Here is a 25,526-nt window from a genome sequence, read left to right as displayed (position 1 = left end):
ATAATCACAAAACTTTTCAATTCTTTTCCGCTTATTTGCAATACTATTTTTATTCTCTTAAAATTATTGTAACGAAAATAAATGTTCCAAAAAACTCATTTAACAAAAACTTGCTTTCAATTCTCAAATAATCGATTAATTAAAAAATGTTTCAATTATCTAGATATTCGATTATTTGAATTTCTAAGAAATTTTGGTACATCTCAGAAACTCTTTAAATAAAATAATTTTTATAATAAAAGACAAAACTCCGGTATCTGCAATAAGCAATAGTTTTAAATAAAAGATAACAGGAGTTAGTTAAAGAAATATGATCTAAAAATAAAAAATTTTTTAAAGATTGGCCCAATAAATCATTTTAAATCATTTCTTTCAAATCAATGTATTAACATTAAGTCATAAATATATATTATTAAATAAAAAATATCTTAATAGAATGTCATAGTGCTCGTAGTAAAAACATATTTGCTTTATATTTTTCTTGCAACATAATTATAAATTCTTTAATAAATAAATATTTTACCATATTTAAGAATAAAATGATATTAAAAATATCATCCTGCCTAATAAATTTAAACAATATAGCAAATAAACAAATCGCCTTACCTTCTTTCGGTTCGCATGGATGAATAACAAGATCATCGTCACTACTGAATAGCTCTTCCGAAGAATCCATACCAATTTTGAATTCCAAAGCAGTATCATCAGAGAGTAAAGTTAATTCTAATTAAAAATATAAAAACAGAATTTTTTATATAACTACTTAAGAAAAATAAATATTTTTATACCAGATGCAAAGTTATCGTCATAGAACCAATCAATGTTGGAATCATTAATCAAAAATAGCTCGCTGGACGGCGGCGATATTGGCTCCATTTTGCCGTCCCAATACAAATCCTGGGGTAATGAAAGTGACTCCATCGTTGTATAGTTCAAAGATGTTGTTAATATTGGTTTCATATTCATAATCCGATATAAAATATGATGATGATGGTATACTCTGTATTATTGAGGAGTCTTGTCCTAAGAACGCGTTTTTTAATTGTGGGGAAGCCATGGTGGCTCTGCAATTACAAAAACAAAAATATCATTTTAAAAATATGTTTCATATTGAGTACTGGCTTCAAGTTAGAAGTAAGTTAAGGCCTTGTGTCAAGTCATATAGTCGCCTATGCAGCTACAGTATAATAATACCAATAACAATAACAATCGAAAATATTAGAAAACAACATTACGGATTACGACCGGCTGTCAACACATGTCGCATATTGACCGTATTCATGAAATATCTAAAATGCTTTTTGTTAAACCAAGCAATCGTCGATATTTCTCCTCACACCATGGATATATCGACACCTATTGCCATCAGTGAGAATAAAACTTACAGCTATCCACATAGGTGCAGTATCTTCTTTGAGACGACAGTTGTACAGCAACAAAGTTGTCAATAAACTCCCGCATAACATTTTCCAGAAATAATGAACTTTCCCTCTACAGCAAGAATTGTTCTAACTCAATTCTGATCATGATAAAGCCATGTGTTAAATAATTACTTCTCACGCATATATGTATTAATTCCTAATATGTGCTTAAACTGCAGCTATACTCCTATAATGCCGCCCATCTATTTTTCGGCACAACTCACATAAACCTGAGTCTAATCGACCTTTGAACCCATGCCATAAAAGTGGGTAGGTTTCTTCATCTTGATCCTGGTTGACTTAACTTTAAATCCCAGCCATCCCTCAATCGAATCTCACTTCCTAATAATCTCTCCCTTTCACACAACCAATACCCATCCATATCTTAACCCATGTATTCATCATGAATTTTCTTGCATTTCATCTACTCGATAAATATAAATGGGTTACCATAACAACAAAGACGGCCGATACATCTTAAAAAAAGTCGAGAATTGGAACTCTAGTAAGACAAGACACTCAAGAGTTCTATTAAATGGACTAAATATAATAATTATGACAAAAGTAAGCAAATCACAAGGCACAAGGTAATTCACACTTTTCTAAAAAATAGTAACCTTACAATTTAAAACCACATTTTTTTGTTTAACGTATTCTTTCGATATATAGTATATACTATATATAGTACAAAAGTCAATTTTTATATTTTGAGCCTTGCTAACACTGATTGTTGTCAATAAACATCTGACAACTTTCTGACTAGGAAAGTTTGACATTATTAAACATAACCTATCTTAGTCAAAAGTGCGTTATTTCTGTTATTTACAGTGATTTGTAAATTGAGTGTTCGAAAAAAAATGGAATTAACGTGAGAAAATTTTCGTACGATGATTTATTTCGACTTTCGACGTGAATTATCAAGACAGGAGTGCATGAAGTCTTGTTTACCGGAAGTCTTCAGTGAAAAACGATAAAGTACGGAAAACAAAGGAGCGCCGTCGGATCATTCTCCATCTCCATTAAGACAGTACGAGTGCTCACACATCTTCACATCTCGTCTAACAACCGACTATTTGAACAGTCAAAAAATTGAATTGACGAATCGTCCGCTGTATTGTTCTAATTTGACTTCTTGTTCCCGAACGTCAAGCGCAGGAATAAATTGTGTAGAAAACGATTTTTGTCGGCGGAAATAATAACGAAACCATTGTTCCGTTTAAAAACCATGTTCTTATCTCCAGTCTAAATATTGAAAAAATTAGATAACTTGACAGATAGTTCAAACACATGCAAAAGTGTACGAGTATTAATCATAAAAGGGAATACTTCGAGAAAGAATAAAGCAATTTTTAACTACAAGTTAGTATTTTTTTATTATTAGGTTCAAAATATAAATAATGACCCTCGTATATGAAAGAATTATTTTGTTGCTTGCATAATTTATATGAATATATAATATTATATTGCATTATATTTAAATACTTCATATATATAAAATTTTCTGCTGCTAATAAAAATTATATAATTTTGTATAGCCATTTGTTTTATGGCAAGCACCCAGTTGGAAATGGATCGTTCTATTATTGATGACGTCTAAAAGGCATAGGATATATACATATACATATATATATATATATATATATATCGTATTTCGAAGACTATCAAGTAACACTTGCATATATGTCTAGAGGACTGAATGCATCCGTGTACGAATAAAATATGTACTCAGAGCGTTGTTATTGTTATAACCCGCAGATAACTATAAAGCGGATAACACGAAAAAATGTACAAACCCGCCCCCCTTGAAGTAGCCAGGTTGCTCTATCTATATCCACATTGATTTCAATTTAAAAATCATCTATCTGTAATACACTCCTCCTTCCTTACTAACCCATCCACCCCCTCCCTCTACCATCACCCATTCACATTCTAACTCATGTATTGTTGTTGTTGTTGTAACCAGCGGGGATCTGCTTGGAAATTCCCTTTGTGGGCGGTGAATGGCACTTGGTTGTCGTGGTTGACGAGTGGCTCTGGGACGTAGACTTAGCCTTTCTTGAAACCCATATATTAGTCTTGTAAACCTTACATGCTATCTGCTTTCAGATCTCTGTGGGTTACAACAGCAACAACAAAAATTACAAAGACGTATATATGTTGGTGATAGTAGTACGCCTGTCGTTGCCTCTTAGTTATTTTATTTTCAGTTTTTCATAGCTACTTATATTCAGTTTACTTTGATTTAATAATAATTTTATTTTTTTACGGGCTAATTGGTCTATAGTTAAATAATAAACTTTGAGACTAGTTGAGTCAGTGCTCTTGAGCACTTTTACTCTCTACTAACTGCAAGGTTTCTTCATAATCCGTCGTTACGCCTAATCCTTTGACTGTATTGTTGTTTATCACTTCATCAGACTAAGCAATAATAATTGATCTCAGATCTGCACACCTCCCTGAGGAGCATGTAACCATTCTGAGATTCGATAACGCGGTGTTGGAGAGAAAAAAAATTTATTTGCTTATAAAATATTTTAAAATATAATATTTTAAAGACAAATAAAAAAATTATTTAAAAAGTTTACTTTAATTTGTGTAATAACCTAGGAACGCGGACTCTGTCCTCAAGCTGTCTTTGAGGCAAAGTCATCAGAGACAATTGTGGCAACTGGGCATTTAGGCGCTTACGAACTTATTTACAGTGAAGACTAAAAAAGTATAGCTTTCCAATTATTTAAAATATTTTATGACTCATGCAGTAATTATAACTTAGGAGGAGCAATGGCAGAAGAAAGAACATGTGAATAATGTTCGTAAATGTAAGTTAATGATGAATATTATGATGAAAATTTTGCCATGTGCTGCTAAATAGTAACTAAGAAATATATATGTACATATGTATGTTTTAAGTTAATGCCAAAGTACAACTTCTACACTACAATGAATCAATTTGAGAAAAATAGAAAAAACAATTGGCGCAAAAGTAATTTCAACGAATTGTTATCGTACTTGGGTATTAAGTTTTTGCGTCAGAATATATTTATTAATAGCTCCTCATGCTGGGCAATAAATATGCATGGAAATACATTGGAATTCGAAGTTTGTAGAAACATAAACGGATTTGCATACAAGAATTAATTAAAAGCACTAATAAAAGCCATGCCATAAATGCACAAAATCAATGAATAAAGCGGCAATTAAAAGGGTTTTTAATCAAATTTTATTAATATTTGTAGTACTAAAGCACGTTGTGGGTACAAACAAATCGTAAAATGATAAGCTCTCCGCTGATAACAAACACAGCCCTAAAATGAGTTTTCGATGACTGAGCAAAAAAATTGATTAGGTTTTTGCAAAGTTCGTTTGCAGTTTCGATAAACAAATTCAATTTTAACTAAAAATTGATTAATTCCTAGCGCAATAATTGTAGTTTTTTTCGTTTTTATTGGCAATCAAAATCAAAACAAACTCTGACACAACATTTCGTTGTCTGTCTCGTGTCGTATCGTCCAGCAGAGCAACAACAAACATCATACAAACAAAACTCATTCGCAAGCATTAAAAAGTAAACATTATTTTACGGCTGGCAGCACTAACAATACATCATGTTTTTGTGTACATTTTTCTTGTTTTTGCTTCAGGCATTTGCTGACATTTGCTGATGTTGCAACGCAGTTGAGGTTGCAACACAGATTCCATGCAGCGTCAACAGTTCTCCCAGTTCTCCAGACGTGACATGCACACAACTTGTTGACAAATTCGCAGGATTTCACAATTTCCATAACAAACATCACAAACATAAATGTTTATTTTTATTAAATTTCAATTATAACACAACACTAAAAACTTGTCTAATAAGAAAAACCGCCAACATGGCTGCTGTTGGCGATTTCGGCAGTGTAATCTCTCTCTTTTTTCGTTGCCAATGCACGAGGTAATTTCGCAAGACAACAATATTTTGGTAATAAAATATACAATTCGTTGAGAAATTTTTTAAAAAACTTACATTAGTTTAGAAATCATTTTGACTGAGAAGACTTTGTGGCACGCAGGGTGCTTTGTTTTGCTTGTGCAAACACACTAAATATCCATTTTCACCTCAAAATAAATGCAAGAAATTCACTGTACAATATTTTATTCTTCTTTCGTTTCATTGGTAAAACGATACTGATTACTAATTTCGCTACCAGCGCAGGTATAGGCACAAAATTATGGCTTACATTCTGATAACTTTATCGATAACATAACGAGTGTAGTATATTTATGAAAATATCCAAGACAAAAACCAAAATGTGATATTGATTTAAGAGAAATTTCGAATCATATCAAAAATAAAAACATTGAATGATGATCATATGTATGTATACATTTTAAAACCTAAAATATGTCTGCTACATACGTTTTCTTTTTATAAACGCCAATAAAAGTAGGTCATAAAATGTTAAATATTAACGTATTAACGTTTTGATATATATAAAATTATGCATTAAAATTTCCCTTTATTAAGTGAGGACACACACCAGACTAAAAATTATTGAAAATACCTTTAAAGTATTCACGTATAATTTTTAACAATTAATTATTATATAATGAATACTTAAATCAAACTATGATTTCTGAAAGTACTTCATTAAATTGTACACACATGAATATAATAATTAACTATTAATACATATAATACGTACGAATTTATTTTAATAAAGTGTAGACACACACCTTAAAATAGACTTAACAGTGTGACAGAAGTAGTAACATTTTTCTAATAAAATTTTTTTTTATTTTATTTCAAAAAATTAATAATAATTTTTGCATAGTAAACACTTTAAAGTTTTTAAAAAAATAATCAATAAAATTTTAAATGTTTTAAAAATTTTTTTAAAACTATTGAAACGTGCTCGGAAGTATTTTGATAAAGTTGCGATATATATTGTGACTTAAAACGCACAGTGGTACAAATACTAGAAAACACACTTAAAATTTGTTAAAACCACAAATACTGAAAAATACATTTCAAGTTTGTTAAAACCACAAATAAATTTTGTTATAATACCCATGTAGATAGTAATAAGTTCAAAAAATCAAGTTTTTCTAATTAAAATAAAAGTTTTTTTTTAAAACTTTGAAAGATTTGAATAGCAAAGATTAGACAAGCACAAAAATTTTATTAATTAATTGAAATTTAGCTGGTCATACAACGTTGTTTCGGGTATTGCCAAATATCCATCATCAGTGGTCTTAGAAAATATTTGAATTTTTTAATTAGTTTATAGTCCGTATGTATTTTTACGGCCCTTCAATCTGTACACTGATTTGTAATGGCCCGCTACCGCAATTGGTCTGGACAGCCTTGATCTAAAATAAACTGCAAAGTATCAAAATGCAAAATCTTAATTGAATAATATGAATATATTTATTGGCCGTAAATTTTCTTTCATAGTTATAAAAAACATTAGGACTATTCTTTCATGAGAATGTCGCAAAAGGACAACATAAAATAAATACTACTTTTAATGGCAGCTCTGGAAATACTGGAAATTTTTGTTTTTATATTTGCAAATATTCATATTTTCAAAACACGTAAAATTAAAGTTAAGGTTTCGAAAATTAATAATAATTTTTTAATACTAATAAGTATAAAAAAAACAACTACAAAATACTAATAATTAACAAAAACATATGCTGACAGTTAACTGGAAATCAAGAGGTTTTTCGCCAGCTCGTAATTGTGACAAAAAACAACAAGTTACTCGCTTAAATTTGCTAATTTGTACGCAAAACAACAAACATTTGTAAGAAGACCACACGTTTTAGCGAATGCAGAAAAATTCTATTCTGAAGTTTCATTGGAAGTTTCAACGGTTATTCCAGTCATCTGTCAAAAGTTTGTAAACATAAATTGAAACAAAATTAAAGTTTTACAAATTTGATAATTATGGAAATGTAATATTTAAAAATATGCAAAATTGTGGCAAATAAATATTTTAATTATACACAATAATTTTTAAAAGTACGTGAAGAAAGTATAATTGAAAAGCGATTTAAAATTTCTAACTTATTAGTTGCTAACAACTCAATAATTATTAAGGCATAAATAGAGTAAATTATTATTAATTTTATTGTAAAGGAAAATTTCAAAATTTCTTGCATTCTTAATATAGCTTTAAATTCATTAATCATTTTAATTTTTAATTTTAACTTAATTATATACTTTTACACAAAATGTTATCTACTTGCATTATGTCCACATATGCAAGATTTGACAATATCTCGCTTAGCGCCTATAGTAAGCAAGTTGCTGTTTTTTTGCCACACTTAATAGCTGCCGGAAAAAAAAAATATTTATTTATTTGTGAGTCAACATTAAAATTAATTTTAAAGTTAACTAAAAATAAAGAACTGAACTACTACGTCCTTCGCCCTTAATATAAAATATAAAAATTGTAAACACTGAAAATTAATTAATTTAAATAAAAGAAAACAAAATGAATATTAGAAGGATTATGATTAGCATTTTTATCTTATATATTTAAATTAATTAATTTATTTATGTATTTTAATTTATTAGAAAACAAAATTCTCATATGATTTTAATGGATGACTGGAATTTTGCAACATATTTCCAGGGTATATTCATAATAGACTAATATTTGAATTAGGCTGCACTGAGGGTACCATGGAAGGGCCTGTCTGCATATGTTAATATATTTTGATTAAATTGATTTTAAGTTATGTATATAACGTTTACTGTATGCCATTAATTGTACATCTAAGTTCTCAGGATGTACGAAGAGTGACCATTAAGTGCGACTATTAAGAGCCTTGTTTTAAAGTTCATCTACGGCCATCATAAATAATGTACATACTTAACCAATTGTAGTATGTACTTCGAATTTCAAAAGCACACCGATATGAGGAATTCTGCACTTGAAGTCGATATATACATAATTCTTTCAAAAGTTTTGTTACCTTACAGGGAACCGTACTTCTAGAACAACCGATATATATGTTAAATGCTTTATGAAGTTGGACAATATGATGGAATTCTATATTCTGTTTAAATACTAACCTGACTTTAACTTAACATACTTTTGCTTAATACTGGTAATAATGTAATTTTTTGACAGTTATTACAGTGGGAACTGTCCACATTCTTGGGTAGTTTGTCCCAATTTTCCAAACAGTTTGACTGAACGGATGCTAAATGTCTACTAACAGTTTATCGTTAGCATTTAAGCATATAGCTTCAATATTATCATTATCAGAGGGTTTGTTGCTTTTAAGGTTCAGGATTGTTTCAATCATTTCAGACCCATTTAATACTCGTATTTCGGCGTTAATATATCTTAGAGAATGAAGGTTTTCTGCATTAATTCTGTAGATAGCTTGATGGAATTATTTAGCACTTATTTAAAATATATTCTATTCATCTTACTAGTTGTCTCTAATTAATGGTAATAAGGATTATTTGTTAATCTTTAACTGATTTGTTCCTGTTAGAAACCGATTTATCTAACAGTCTAATGATTTATTAAATGAAAGCGGATTTTTAATTTTTTGGAGATCAACGATCATATCGTCCTAACAGTACTCCACTTGGGGTAATTGAACAGGCACAACCTATCAAATATTTCGAAATAGTTGAAAGAGAATCAATCACTTCTAAGAAGAAAATGAACTGAACATAATAATATTTATATAGCTTTATTGTTTTTATACAATAATAGAGATTACTGTTATGTTATTTTTTAACTTGATATGTATATTAACATATAGCGTGGTGGAAAAATCTGCTTTAAATATCGTGTTTAGTGGAGTTTATTATGAAATGTGCTTGTGCTAGATATCAGAAACGTATCTCCAATGTTTACAACAACCAGCCTATTTGCCTCTAACAAATCTTATGAAAAAGCATTTTCTCATAAAATTTACATGGATTTCAGATATCTTTTCTCAAAATAAAAAATTCCAAGAATTCCAAGAAATTATATTTATCCAGACATTCGAGTAACTTAGGAGCTGAAAAAACTTTTTTTGGTCAATTTTAGTAAAAAGTTAATCTCCAAATCTATATTTGAAATGAACTTTTACAATTTATAGCTTGAATAATATATTTTTCCTTAGCTTATTTTCGAACACATTTCTAATTCATATATATATATTATATATTAAATCCTTTAACTCCTAGGAGGAGCATAGGGCGTAATTCATATATAATGGGTTCCAAATAGAATTACTGCATACTATATTAAAAAAAGGATGGACAGACGGCAAATTTTGTTATGATAACCGCTAGAAGTGTTATGATATATGATATAGTGGTTTGAAGAGCAAAGTGAAAACTCTATAAAGTGGGCACTCTTCATCGGCCAACTGTGGTTTATTCAAGAGGGCTGTGTTCGATCATAAGAGCTTAAGTTGTTCCAAATCATAAAAAATAATTACTTCGTGTTAGTAAAATTTTTCTACAAAGATATCTAGTCATCAGGAATGCCTGCCAGTTTTTCCGATATTTTTTTAAAAATATATCAAATTTAATATAAAATACAATAACATGCGAAGAAGTAAGAAATAGAGTACTGAGAAAATAGATAAATTTTTGTACTATTTTGAATTTCCTAATCATACAAGTATCTTTAATATACTGATTAAAATCATTTTTATATGGTACTTCTTTAAAACTATATTCGTTTTTATCCAGAAATTTTACAAAATCAATAAAAATGACTTGCCATTAAAGTGGTTTTTAAATCGATATTTTTATAATGAAGAAAACTAAGTATATCTATAATCGATTTCAATATATATTACAACTATGATTATATATATTTTTATTTTTTTAAAACTGGCTTATATTCATAAAATTGAATTTATTAATTGTAATACCAAAATTTCGAAAAGCTTTTTACTCTATCAGTATTCTAGATAACCTGATTATTATATTAATTAGTTCATAAACAAAAGTTTGAGACCCATTATAAGCATTTAGTACCCAATAACTATCTCGAATTCAAAAGTATGGAGACTGCCTTTCTTCAACTCCCAGTGGATGACGAAATCAAAAAGCATAAATATCGATAGCTAGGTCACACGTTTAGGAGACCAATCAACGATATCCCACATGCTGTACTGGAATATAACGCACAGAGCCAACGTAGGAGAGGTCATCCTAAATTAACGTGGAAGAGAATGGTTGCGAGCGAAACGAATAAAACGATAAATCAGCTTAGATACATAGCGAGACACAGGAATGATTGAAAAGAATATTTGAAAACAATTTTGTAAATAGACTAAGTTTGTGATGCACAATAATAATAATAATATTAAATAGTTTAATAATATATTTACTAAGTATAAGTGTCATTGTAATCATCATTAATGTTTGTGAAACTAGTCTAGGCAGTTTACACGTATTAGATATCTTTATCATATATAATATCGTAAAATGATCGGAACAATTTTTTTAATAAGTGTTACTAAAAGTAATTGAATCTGTTCAAACGTTAATACGCTTCAAAGGAATAGTCTTTAAGATAATTGACTTAAAACAAACTATCATTAAAATACACATCACCCTTTAAATTGTTTATCATTTCTCTGATCGTAGGTGTAAATTGTCTTATCCGTTTTTTATCCTTGTATATAAATATTCTAACTATATTTCTATATTAACTATATAATTAAACTAAGACTTTTTCTTCTTATTTGGCACTATAGTCCAGTGTGAATCTTGGCCTCCATCTGTCCCAATCTTCTGCTACTCTCTTCCAGTTCAGTACTCCAATCTTTCTTGCATCATCATACAGGTTCTCATCCCAACTTGTGCTTGGCCTACCTCTGTGCCTGGTTGTCATCAGATTTGCTTTGTAGCATATACATTGGACCGGCTTTTTCTCAGGTCCCAGTCTTACTGCAAGAGCAGCCCACTGTAACCTTTGCGACTTAATGTATTTCTCTATATATTCGCTTCTTAATAGTTCTTCAATTTCATTATTTGTTCTTCTTTGAAAGGTTTCTGCATCAGTTTGGATTGGTCCGTAAATTTGGCAAACTATTTTTCTTTCGCCAATTTTTAAAGCTTCTTCGTTCACCTTCATCATTATCCATGTTTCTGAGCCATATGTAGCTACGGGTCTTATTATTATCTTGTAGCTTACTTTCCTTAGATAGTGATCTTGATTTCATTAAGTCCAAATATTTGTAAAAACATCTATTTAATGCCTTTATTCTATTTCTTATTGCGATTCTGCCATAATTATTGTTGCTAATTATCACACCAAGATAGATAAAGTTGCTTACAACCTCAAAATTGTATTCACATAGACAATGTATTGTTATTGCCTTCTATTGTTGCTGATGATATATTTAAAAAGGTTTTCAACCGTGAATTTTACATCTGTGTTCACAAATCGTATAATCTGCATTTGAATTTGCTTCAGTTATAAAAGATTTTTGATTATATATCTCACATACCAGCTGTTGAACTACTTGCATGCTAAGGTTCCGTATACATAATATACCTGTAAACCGTTATTGATCATATCTAGTCACTGACTTATATTGGTTTTATGGTTGTCTTTGTCCCTATATAAGAAAATAAGATATATTTTAATTTACTGAAAATGCACATCTTCCTTAACACTTCTTACCATAAAAGAGTTTATACTGCGATTGTTCAGACCGCAAATTTTTTTTTTTTGAAGTCCATTAACCAATTCTACAATTCAAGCTTAGCATGTTAGCATGCTAACAATTTATTTCAAGGCTCATCATAGACGCAACTATAAAGTAATTATGGACTACCTGTTCAAAATTCAGCGTAGGCAGAGCTGCGTCTTGTAAAGGAAATCTTATCTGAATATTTTCCTATAGAACTCAATGATATAGTTCATTCAATTAATAGTTCATATTTAAATATATTTTTATTTTATTATTAAAAAAATACAAAAATAAATTTTTTTGCACGAACTAATAAGTGTAACTTTTTTATAATTTTTATATGATAAACAAATTTATTCATTCAAAAACATTAAATTTATTGCACGAATTACTCGTAGTAACTTTAAGTAACACGGTGTATACACACCAGCAAATTTTCGAGTTAATGAGAGTAACTAAGAGAGCATAACATTCCTGTCGAAATTTGAAAATGCTACACAGATTTTACTCGTACATTTAATTTTAAATAAGTGTGTGAATCAGCTGTTTTGGTTTGAATTTTAATTTTTGTATTGTGTATTTACCCGACACTGGTGTTCTCACCAGATTTTACACAAAGCTGTTCCATTAAAATCTGTGTACTGTGTACTTGTGTGTATTACTTAGTACTGCTTTATTATATATGCATTTGTTTATTTTATTTACAACCACACTATGTTTGGCAAGTTTACGAGAATTTTGAAACGATGTCCCTTACTAAAATTAATATTTAAATGTTCATAAGCTAAAAACCAAATTAAGCCAAAGCCCAAAAACAATTTTAAAACACTTAAAGGTGGTTTTATGTGTATGTACTTATTAATTAATTAAAACCTCTATATTGCTGAAAATATTGACCACAATAATTTTCTGCTCATATATTTTTATTTATTTATTATTTATTAACTAATATTAGTTTTTCTTAAATCAATTAACATTAAATTAATTTTAATATTATTCTTATATTCAAATTAATTTCTGCCTTTATTTTCGTAAGCACAATATATATTACTCGTACTAAAATACTAAAGTATAAAATTAATAAACGAAAATATCGTGAATGCATATATTATGACTATAGCGTTTCGATTGGTAAATCTGAGGTAACTTTTTTGATGGAGATTCACTTTTAGTACAATTTTCATTTTCAAATGGTTAATCTGTATAACATTCGAGATAAATGTATAACACTCGAGATTAATTTATAACACTCAAGATATTATGCCAGAGCAGCAAAATTACACTGAAATTAACAGCTGTTTTATATGATTTGATAGATTTGACATATAAAATATTATGATTTGTTTTCACATGAATCGAATTTGTTCATATATTTAGCAGATTGAAAAAAAATATATGAAATCAATATAATAGCACATTTGCCTGCGAATACAGATGAAGATATATTTTTCAACTTGATGCCATTTGCAAAACAGGAAAAAAATAGAGTTAAAAATTTTGTGGTAAATGTTAGGTACAACTACAAAGAAAAAGAAGTTAGAGTAAACATTTTAAATCAGTTGATTTATTTACTAACACAACCAAAAAATTGTAGAATACTCTAAAAATATTCGATTGAGCAACAAAATTTGACAGATTTAGAGTAAATCTATATTGAATTCAGATTTACTAATCAAAACCGCCATTAGATCACAGGTGACTTTTAAAAGCACATTTTAAAAAACTTTATATAGATGTAGTGGCTGCTTAAACAGTTCGAATTTAACTATTTGTCAAAACAGAATGTTCTGCGGCATGTTAATTTACTAAAGCGTTAAATGTTGACAGTACATACAAATTATTTCGCACACATATAATATTTTAATATTAGACGTTCACTTGTTTCTTACTGGTCGATGTGTTTGGCCAGTTTACCTGTACTGACCGAGGTAGAGAAAATAGTGTTGTTGTTTTGCATACATTTCGGCCAGTATAGGCCAGCAACAGTAATTTTTGCCATACTTGCGAGTCACCGAAAAGGTTAAAAAGTTAAAATTTCGAAAACGAATAATAATTCTTTGCAATTATGGGTAAGAATATATTATTTTTAATATGATTGTGAATAAAATTTATATTTTAAGGTTTTCTCAATAGAGTATAATTTTTTAATTTCAGTAAATTAAAAGGAATTAAGTATTTGCCAAATATTTGTTGATAGTTAATTGGAAATTTTGTGCGTACTTCCAAAAATCATTCACAATGGACGAAATTTTAGTTTTGACAACCGTATGATTTTAGCAACTTATTATTTAAGCGGTTTCAAATAGGTTGGACTAAATAAGCCAGCAGTGTTGTTTTTTTTATATTTTATTTTTAAAATAAGCGATTGTATTTTGCGATTTGCTTACCAAAGAAAAGGCCTAATGATGCACATCCAATTATGCATAGAGTCCTTGAATATCCGTATAATATAGCTATAGTGGCCGCGTGCGAGTTCGTAAATTGTAAATTGATGGTTAATTAAGGCAAATAGTAAATTATGTCGGTATGGCAGCGAATGTTGGTATATATCAGAATTTCAAGTAAGGTAAATTAGATAAAACTTAGGTAAATTAGTTATTACCATTGTGAAAATTTTATAAGATGTTTATTAAATAAATTTGAAAACTTTTAACCAAAAATAATAAATAAGTACAATAAATAAATAAATAAATATTTACATAAGTGCACTGCAATAGGAAAATTCAATTTATTTTACCTCAATTTACTCGCACTCGCACTCGGGCTGTATATTACACAATATTGTGTAAAGTGTTCAGTTAGCTCACAAAATACTCTTACTACTTTTTTAAAGATTCTATAACAAAATGTGCACAATGGCAACCCAGAAATAATCGTATTTTTACTTTTTTATTTTCATTTTATTTGCCTGGAATTGATAATAATAATAAAGTAATTGAAAATACGGAGAAGTGTATATAGCAAATTAATAGTACAGCTGTAACGGTTGAAGTTTAATTTTTTATTTACAAATTTAAAGTGAAATTGTGCTAAATTAATAAATAATAAAAATAAAATACGCGAATTTTTGCGAAAGCGTTTATTGAAAAGCAAAAGAAAATATTAGAAAAATGAGAATATCTGCTGCTAACATCACTGCCCAATAGTGTACAGAATACCCAGAGCAACGTTCAAAATATTATTAGTTATCACAACTATAAAAACAAATGAATTGGTTCGCCTCTGCCAATAGACGCTAATATCGAATTCGTTTGTTGTGAACAATGGTTAATAACATATAGTAAACATATTGTATTCATGTCAACATATTATATTGATTGAATTTGTGTCTGGGAAACGTTGCCAATGTCAACGACGGTCAGCACTCGAAACAACAACAACACCAATACCAGCACCAGCAGCAGCAAGAAACTAAAATCAATCAAAGGAACAAAAATAAAGAAATCCGTATATATCAACAAAATTTGTTAAGGATTTGATTTTTGTAAATTGCAGAAAAATGCTTCAAAATTAATAATTTACGCAAAACTAACATATTTTCTGTTATTGTAACAAGAAACAAATGGTTTTTAATTCATTTGATTAATTAAATGCAATCAATTCGATTATTTGCTGCTCGTGTTGGATGCTGCGTTCAGAAATGTCAAAGTTTTCAATTCATTATCAGCGTCCGCGTCAGAATCAGCTTTAAAACAAAAAATTCCTGCACTGCATTGTCTCTAAGCCCGTCAAATAAATATTACGTGTTTGTCTATATGTGTGCGTATGCACAACTATTAGAATTTATTCTTTTTTATCATTTATATTAATAAATATTCCATTGCATAAAGCCAATATTCGAGAGCAAAACATTTTCGAAGTCTTAAGAGTTGTCATGTGCCTTGCCTGATATTTTTCTAGTCGTCATGCCTTTGTTTTTGTACTCGGAAAAGCCCAGAGCGGAGCGCTCACCTTCTGCTAAAATTTTAGCTCCAACCATTCACATCAAGATACGTAGATACATCACAAAACATCACTTACATGTGCATATTAACATTAACTACATTCATTTATAGATTTAAAATTATTCACAAACTTAATCTGCATATTTAGTTCGAAATTTATTTCTTATGAAAAACAATTTTCTTTATATGTAATAAATTTATTACTGACGTAAATGGAGATCACCGAACCATTTGCAGTTAGTTTATATATGTACATATATCTATACAAAATAATAATGAAAGCAAATAATATACTGCACATTCATATGTATGTACATACCATATATAATGAAATTAATTAAACAATGTAAAAATATTTATTGCAATATTTACAACAAACTTGCATTTTTTGAATTCTATTTGTTTAATGTCATTTCCATATAATGACAAGTATAAATAAATGGAAAGATTTTGGTTCAAAGCCACCAAGTATACACAAAATGAAAGTTGCTTATAGCTTTATTAAAACTTGTTAAATTTCTTTTATTTATTTTAATAATATTCTAAAATATAAATGTTAATTTAGGCCGTGTGCGAGTTTGAGTAAGTTGTGGTAAAGTAAATTGGAATTTACTAGGGATTTTTTGAACTGCACTTATGTAAATATTTATTTATTTATTTATTGCACTTATTTATTATTTTTTGTTAAAAGTTTTCAATTTTATTTATTAAACATTTTATAAAATTTTTACTATAGTAGCAACTAATTTATATCTAATTTACCCTACTCGAAATTCTGATAAATACCTACATTCGCTGCCATACCGACAGAATTTACTATTTCTCTCAATTTACCATCAATTTACTAGAACTCGCTCACGAGCCTAATTCTAATTCTGAATATCAGTTATTATTAGGTTATAAGCAATTTGGAAAGCAATAATGATGACGTTGACATCTTAGAGTCAGTTGTTGCAGTTGTAGTAACCCGTGGAGAAACAAACATTCATATTAAATACTATGAAAGGAATAACAAAAATGTGTACAATATTTTAATTTTATTTTTAATTATAATTTTGTATTTTTATATTATTTTTTAAATTTTTTTTATTTCTATTTATTTTTTTTAAATTTTTTTTATTTATTATTTTATTTTTTTTTAATATTTTTTTTATTTATTTTTTTTTTATTATTTTTTATTGATTTTTTTTTATATTTTTTTATTTTTTATTTATTTTTTTAACATGAACTTCAATTCACCAAACAACACCCTTATGTCTGACGGTTAGTCCGCTTGCAGCCACCAATTTGGTGTTTCGTCAAGAGATCGTCCAGACCACGAACCTCAAACGTCTGTTTTTTTGTCGTCAATTTGTCTATCGATTACATTTTTCACTCTGTGCATTTTCATACGTCGGCTTAGAAGTTGTGTTTATGCAACTATTCCTATTGAGAACTCTCTCCCTGGTTATACATGGCTCAAGATAAGGTTAGGAAACAAGTGTTAATTACGGGTCGGTGGGATTTTAATTAAAGCGAAGAAACCTAGCCACTGCAATAGTAAGAAGCCAAAGATCAATTGAATTAAAGTTGATGTGTGCATTGGGGCATGTCTCAAAGCCATGCCTCATCATAAAATTTTAATGATCGAAAATTATTCATAGTGTTACAAAATTGTAAAACTATACTAAACAGTAATTTTCTCGCGATTTATTTGTAATACCAGATGGACTCATTCTAACCTATTGATCAAGAAAACTTCGCTCTATAATCAGCTGATTGCTGCATGCTAATTACTTAGTCACTTAGTAGCCCTGTAACAATGACTCAAAACACAACTTATATTGGTAACTAAGAATACAACACAATAAAAGTCATAAAATTTTTTATAGTTCTGTTCATTATGTTTGTTTTTCATTACGAGGTTTTATTAATATAACTTGTATTTGTAGCTAAAATCGTTGTAGATAATTAATTTCGTAAAAGTCTGTAGTTTCTGTATAACTGCTAGGGACTTCCCACTACAACCATTATTGTTACTATGACCATAAAAACATAATACTTTTCATGAAAGTTATATTTGTTTATATTTTGTGCCGTACTAGTTTCATATATTTCATATTAAAAGGAGTATATTGCGGTTAGTAATACTTAACATCGTCTTCAATTAAAAACATTTTAACAGAAGACATTATGACTTTCGAAATGAAAGGAATGTTCTATCATATACGTTACATGCAAATATTTGTTATAGGTCAGTACAGTAATGTTAGAACTTAAGCCCCTATTATAATAAAACAACGTACAAACATATATATATATATATATATATATAGTTTTATCTAAACAATATAAAATTTAAAAAAATTTCTGTAAGCAGAAAATTTATTTATTTATTAAATTCCATAAGCCAATTGAATGATCTTTCAAATATTATCAAATACTGAATTGTATTTATTATTCAGAAAGGCGTTGGTGATACTATAAATAGATGATATGTTTTAAAATTAAAAATAGAAAATTTTATATCTGCTATATATTAACAAAATTAAATTTCTAAATAATAAATTCAAAATTTTTGATATTCTGTTGTGTTTGGTTATCTTATTTACAAAATTTTTATATATAAATCACAAAGGTAAAAAAAATTTTTTTTTTAAAGAACACAGATAAAGCCACATACCTAAGCCAAAAATAATTTTTTAAAAATTGTAAAATTGATTGAAGATGAAAATTTTAGAATGTATTTTCTTTTTGACTTATATAAGAAAATTATTACTAAAATCAAGAATATGAGTTATTAAGGTATTTCAAAAATAATAGAAAATGTTTAAAGTAGTCCAAAAAGTCATAGGACTATTTACAAAAATTCATATCAATAGTGAAGTTAACTAGTAACATTTAAAACAATACAGTGAGTAAGATATGAATAAACTAATAACATGGTCAATGAAAGCTGCTAGTACACCTATAAGGAGTATAAGTATGTTTTTTTGTCCTACGAATATAGTAAGTCTATACTATTGTTACGGCTGTTATATTTTAACTCCCCTAGGATAGTTGTAGTTCGCACAACCCATTTATTTAAGTAGTTAAAATCTAATTTCCCTCCAATTTATTTGCAGCTCATCCTTTATCAGAACTAAACAAATTGCTTTTCGTAGTGGCTAATATTTCACCTCTACTTCGATTATATGGACCGAAGTTAATTTATGTTTCCTTCAGTTAACTAAATTCATTATGAAATACATATCATCCTCGTATTCGTATATATTAATATAAGTATTCCATGCATTAAAGAATATAATGTATAATATAAATTTTTGGATAACCTCAGTGTAGGGTTATATTTTTTAATTTTTTTGGTGTTGTTGTTATAGCTCTATAATCTAGGCAGAGTTTACAAAATAACCACATATAGAGGATATTAAGTTTTTTTTTTACTTTAATTTATATACTTCAATTCAAATTTGCTACATTACAAATAAAATATAATTTCCATATATAGGGTTTAAATATAGTCATACCAAAAAATTTGGTAAGATTTCACCGACGTACAATACATTCTTCAATTTCTTCTTTTGCTTTGTCTTTGTTATTCCATTAATGCAAGGCGCCAAGACATTTCACGAATTTCGTTACTAATTCTTTCTCCCATCCAGCACATAAACCGATGCTCGGACTGCTCGAGCATCGTAATACTCGAACCCTTTAAAATAGTATTTTCCATGCACCAGACCAAAAACGTTTTAGTCCACCTGTTGTTGTGGTGTTTGTTGTTGAGTTATTATAGTTAATACAATTATTTATTTTGCTTTTATTTGTTTTTGTTTTTAATAATAATTTCTTTTATGTACATATATTATATTTATATATATATATATATATATATACAGGGTGTTCTTTAAAAAGTCATATAGAAAGGGAATGCAGTTTTAATATTAATGGAGCTACGCACGTTAGGCACTTGCTTTTTTATATTAATGAGGAAACGTTCACATAATAATGAGCTCATTTATGTAACTTATAGAACTTTTATAAAATTCACTTAATAATATATCATACAAAAAATAAAATATATATTTGATATATTAAATCATTTATATACATTTTATATCAATTATATATTCAATTAATAAAAACAAAGATTTTATAAAATATTTACCACCTCAATGTCTTCGTTTACAGCTTAGTTGTTGTTTTTTTACATTTTACATATAAAACATATGATAAATATTTCAAGTTTTCGTAATTTCCCTTCTGGGAAATATATTTTTAAGATTTGCATTCAACATTTTTCATCTTAAATGAGCTGATTTATTTATAATGAGCTAATTTATATGTACTTTGTTTTGTAAATCATCCTAATTAATGGCTATTATAAATAAAATCGTCTAAATAAGACAGTATAAATGTGCTATTAATCACAAAGCAACTCTGATTGTTTTCCTTCAATGAGTTACCCCCTTAAAAGCATCATAATATCCGAATCTGTCAAATATGCCCAAAAACATTTTAGTCATATTAAATAAATATATTTTAATGGGCTAATTGATCAATAGTTAAATAATACACTTTTTTAAAAAATTGTTTGTGGTTTTTTAAAAAATTTTTTATATAAACCGATATTTCGACTATAATCTAAAGTCATCATCAGGGTACTATATAATATTAATACAATGCAACAATATTTTAGTATATATCACAAAGAAATAATTATAGAATACATTACCACTTAAACATGAATTATATATGTATAGAAAATAATTATACAATACTACGACAATAAATATAGAAAAATACATATATCGAGGAATGATATATAACCTTTTCTGGATTTGTTGAAGGTGTTAAAAAACAAAATTTTTATTACAAATATTTGATCACTGAAACAATTAATTATTAAAATAAATATATAAATAAATTCAAATAAATAATATAAATATTTAATGGATTAAAAAGTGAATTATGACTTGAAATACTTTTCGATGAATATCTTTTTAGAACTTTTTAATTAAATACGAGGGCGGTTTGATAAGTCAGTGACTTTTTGAATTTCCCGCACAGTTACTCCAAATGCAACAGTGCTGCCATCAGCTGTAATCTACCAGTGGGCAACTTTCTAATTTTGTGTTTGATAGCCGTTCAAAGCAGACAACCTCGTGAATTTTTACGAAAATGGAAAAAAGTGAATTTCGTGTGCTGATTAAGCATTCGTGGCCAAAATTCACGAACTGGGATACGAACTGCTACCCCATCCAGCATATTCTATAGATTCTCCAGGGGGCTACCCTGCGACTATTTTCTGTTTCCAAACCTAAAGAAATGGCTGAGCCGTAAGAGATTTGAGTCAAATGAAGAAGTCATTACCGAAACAAACGCGTATTTTAAGGGCTTTAAGAAAACCTATTATTTGGAGGGAATAAGAAAATTAGAAAAACGCTGGAAAAATAAAATGTTTATTTGCCGAAAAAAAATTTGTTTTATTCAAAAAGTCACTGACTTATCAAACCACCCTCGTATGTTTTAGATTATAGATCATTGTTTGACATTCTATATCTCTGTTAAAACTGAAAGTTGATTCTTTTGTGCGATATTTTTTGTTTCTTGAACGATGAAATCATTTTGTGAATTAATGTCGTTTAAGTTAGAAATGCCCTGTATATTTTTGCGTATTTATATATTATATTATATTTCATTTAGAGATCTAATCAATGGCAAATGCTTTGGTAAATAAATATTATTTTGAAGTGCTGCGCTGTGCTTTGCAGTTGATGTATTAAAATGCAAACTAAATTCAAATGCAAATAATAACATAAGAGGATTTTATTCCAATTTATTTATGGATACCACCAGTAATATTATGCGAAGTAAAATAATACCAAAATTATTTGCATTGTGGGCACTTTTCGCTGTCCTCAACACAGTTCAGTTGAGGTGGTTTAGGCCGGATTTTTTATTGGTTTGAGTTTCAAGCTGCTGATCGTTGAACAATTGACTTCTAGATTTTCCAGATACCACCGTATACATAGTTCATCAATATAATTTGTAACCTATATAAAAATATTTTTATATATGAAATATTTATTTATTGTAACTAATATTTTTATTGTCATATTTACTAGTATTTACAAGTATTTCTAAAATAATTGTTTATTTCTCATTTCGAAGCAGACGACAACGATTTTAATATATAAAATAATTAAAAATATAAAAAGCTGATAACAAGCTAAAACAAGCCGCGCATACGGGTCTCTAAATTTACGAATATACCGCAAAGGCTTCTGTACTGCTAATCAGCAGAAAAATAGACACACGAAGAAGTCGAGCAGTCGTACGAGTCCGTCGTCGAAATACGGCAGTTGAAGTTTGTAACTGCGAAAGTGCGCGACATTGATGCGAATAAATTTTTGTGTTATTTATTGAAGCGCAGGTTGTGAAATGGGAAAGATATCATTAGAGACGCATAAAATTCTTTCATCGTGTGTGCATCTTATCAGTGATAGCAAACAATCTACAAGTACAAATATCTGTAATTGTTATTGTCGCTGTTATTATAATATAAATACAAATAATTAAATCCGTTCAGTACAAATGTAATAAGCGCAGTTCAATACAAATTTGTAGACGGTTGTAGACCGTTTAAAATTTTCAAATTTTTAAATTTTTGGTTTAAATACACAACAAAATATAGTAAAAATAGTAAATAATAGTATCAAAATAACAAAATAACAAAATAACAAAATAATAAAAAATCCAAAATAATTGTTAAAAGAGCAGATTAAAAATCACATTAACACACATTAATAGTGCACCAACAAACAAAGTTGCAGAGAAATGATGTTGAATATGTCGAATAAATTTGATAGCTATCAGCATAGTCTTGGTAGTAGTACTAATCTTTCGGCATCAATGTCAACAGCTTGTTCGGCTGAGTTAACTGCTGCAGCGGCGGCTGTGGCTGCGGCCGCTTCAAAAGCCGAACGTGAATCGATACATTCGGGACAATTTATGGTTTCGCATTTTGAAGCTGAAGAGGAAGCCCAAGATGATCTCGCCGATGCTGGTGATGCTGGTCTTATGATTGATCCAGATACGGAAGACTTAACAAAGCAAGATGAGTCCTATACTTGTATGGAAGTGCAATTGTATAGACCATTTAAAAAGTCACATCTACAGCGTGATGGAAATACATCAGTTGAGTTAATAACATCGCATCTAGAAATTGAAACATCATTAAGAAAACTCTTTAAATGCATGAATTTGGCTTATAGGTAGGTGTGAATACACTAAAAATATTATTTAAAATTAAGATTCATTCAATTATTTAACTAGTATTAAACATTTAATAATATGCTATCTATAAAATTCTTTAAAATTTTTTTAAAAAGTTAGTTTGAAAGACTAGCTTAATTTTTAAAAATTCGCCTCCTACCATTTTTTATATGTTGTATTTAATAAGTTTATGATTATGTTAGAATGAACTGAAAAAATTTTTTTCAAAAGATACAAATACAAGAAAGTTTGGGCGTCATATACAGGATATTACCAAGATATATGACATAAATCAGATAAATAATTGAGGTAGTTAAGGTGAAAGAGCACACTGCCAAAAATAGACGTGCAGTCAAAAACCCGTCACGTTTAATTCTATATTAATTTGAAGTCCGTTAAATACCATTTGATACGTAATATATCTTTATACTTCAATGGGTTCAGATATTCTGGTACATAGTTCAAAGTTCACTTGTGCGGTAAACCCAATTTAACGCAAATTTTTTTTTCTACATTTTTTTAACTGAGTTATCTTACAAATACTTTTTACCAGAGAAGTTTTCTAATATGACGCCGTTTTGTCTTCTAAAGCAGTAATTAATTGCTTTAGAGGAAAAAAAAATCAATTCCATCATTAACGCTCAGCAATGGAGCTTAGCAATTAGATATCAAAATAAACTGTTATTAAAGTAGATATACTGTTTTTACTTTTTCGATTGTATATCTTCAGGTTTCTTATAAATTTTGCATTGCCTGGGGTTTTTTTGTTTCAGACTTTGCATGGATGCACGCAATGTTAGTTAAGTAGTGAAACATTTGTGTGTCAAGAGCAGAGCATATGCTCCGAAATTTCAATGATAACTGCACAGAATCGACATATATATCAGTCTTAGGCATATATACTTATTAACGTGATACCACAGTTTGCGGTGACCTGTAAAATAACCAGATTAAATTTATCTAGCATTAATATTTTTCTGTTTAGAAACGAAATTCAAATCAAAAGTACTGATATTAGTTTAATATATGTAGATACGTAAAACTGATTGAGCGAATGCACCCATAGATCTTTTAGATCTGCAACGATACCAGGAAAGATGCAAAGTGGTTAAAGCGCGGTGTAGACTATCATTTTTGAGTGTCATTTAAGAGCGAAAATCAATGGATGACACTCAAAAATGATAGTCTGCACCTTTGAATGACTTGAATGACAGCTTCTTCCTAACATGTTGTAAATGATAATCTGTCACCCAAAAACTTGCATTCGTCATTCAAGAGATTTTTTTGTGTGGTTGCAAACACCCTTATTCTTCAAAAATTTTGCTTCAATAGCAAAGCTTGAATGTAAGCATGTTCAAGTTCAATCGCTAGAATAAATTTGACCAAGAGAGAGGGCAACTTTAATGACATTTAAAAATGATAGTTTGCACCACGCTTAAAGGAATTTATTAAGAGTATATATCACTTAAGATGTGTGAGTTATTAACGAATTTTGAAAGATAGTTGCATCCAGTATTAGAGATGAAGAAGAACCTCTCAAAAGAATTTCGTGATTTATTTTATTTGTCGATTCTGTGGCTGCTCATAATAGTTAATAGTTTAATTTGTTTTATGAATAACATTTTCTTAATTCAAATATATAAAATTTTTGGGTAGATTCATTTATATTTTATCTTTGAAAAGTTTACCAAAATACTTTACACTCAAAATATTTGATTTCACTTTATAGAAATAAGTTTTATACTAGCAAAAATGTGTTAAAGAAAACAAAACACGACTGATTCCAATTTCAGAACAATATAATAGTTATAGTTCCCAGTGTCACCTCCCAAATTCTCCAAGTTAACAAACAGATGTGTGACCTAGCTTTATTACAATGAAACATAATAATAGTTCTGATATCTGTTTTTTAATATCTTTCTCTAATCACATTAATTGCCATTATTGTTTTTGTATAGTTTATATAAAATATAAATCTTGTTGGTGTATATATTATCTTTTACAATTGCAATATGATTTCAAATTCATGCTTTCGACACTGTTTGTCTGTTCTCTCAAGCTTGTTGTGAAAGTCAACTTCTTCGAATTCCCTTACGTTTTGAGTGGACACATGTATATTTCTGTAAGTAGAATCTATATTTAGTTTTTTATGGATTTGAAGTCCACTACTTTTCATCTTTTTTCATCTTTTTCTGCTGTGAAGCCAGTATCAAAGCCAATTGCTCTTCAACGCGACTGTCATAGAAGTCAT

At 28.6% G+C, this 25,526-nt stretch overlaps 2 protein-coding genes across 3 annotated transcripts in view; one reads left to right on the top strand and one right to left on the bottom strand.

The window, feature by feature from the left end:
• Positions 1 to 5,606, bottom strand: part of LOC119687054 (myb-like protein AA) — a 49,385-nt gene extending 43,779 nt beyond the window's left edge. Inside the window, exons 1-3 of the mRNA XM_038101209.1 lie at positions 5,428 to 5,606; positions 789 to 1,064; positions 607 to 723 (exon numbers count right to left, since the gene is read on the bottom strand). Of these exons, the coding sequence (XP_037957137.1) occupies positions 607 to 723; positions 789 to 966 (295 nt within the window). The 5' untranslated portion in view covers positions 967 to 1,064; positions 5,428 to 5,606. The remainder of the gene's footprint in view (positions 1 to 606; positions 724 to 788; positions 1,065 to 5,427) is intronic.
• Positions 5,607 to 22,752: 17,146 nt separating this feature from the next.
• Positions 22,753 to 25,526, top strand: part of LOC119687215 (protein WBSCR14 homolog) — a 54,473-nt gene continuing 51,699 nt past the window's right edge. The window contains exon 1 of one of the 2 annotated variants that reach the window (XM_038101467.1): positions 22,753 to 23,274. In XM_038101467.1, coding sequence (XP_037957395.1) covers positions 22,838 to 23,274 — 437 coding nt within the window. In that variant the 5' untranslated portion in view covers positions 22,753 to 22,837. The remainder of the gene's footprint in view (positions 23,275 to 25,526) is intronic. The other variant, XM_038101468.1, reaches the window with a different exon arrangement.

This window comes from Teleopsis dalmanni, chromosome X (assembly GCF_002237135.1).
Source record: "Teleopsis dalmanni isolate 2A chromosome X, ASM223713v2, whole genome shotgun sequence".
In the NCBI taxonomy this organism is placed as follows: Eukaryota; Metazoa; Arthropoda; class Insecta; order Diptera; family Diopsidae; genus Teleopsis; species Teleopsis dalmanni.
Note: the sequence above shows the minus strand (reverse complement) of the source record. Positions and strands in the feature narration are given on the sequence as shown.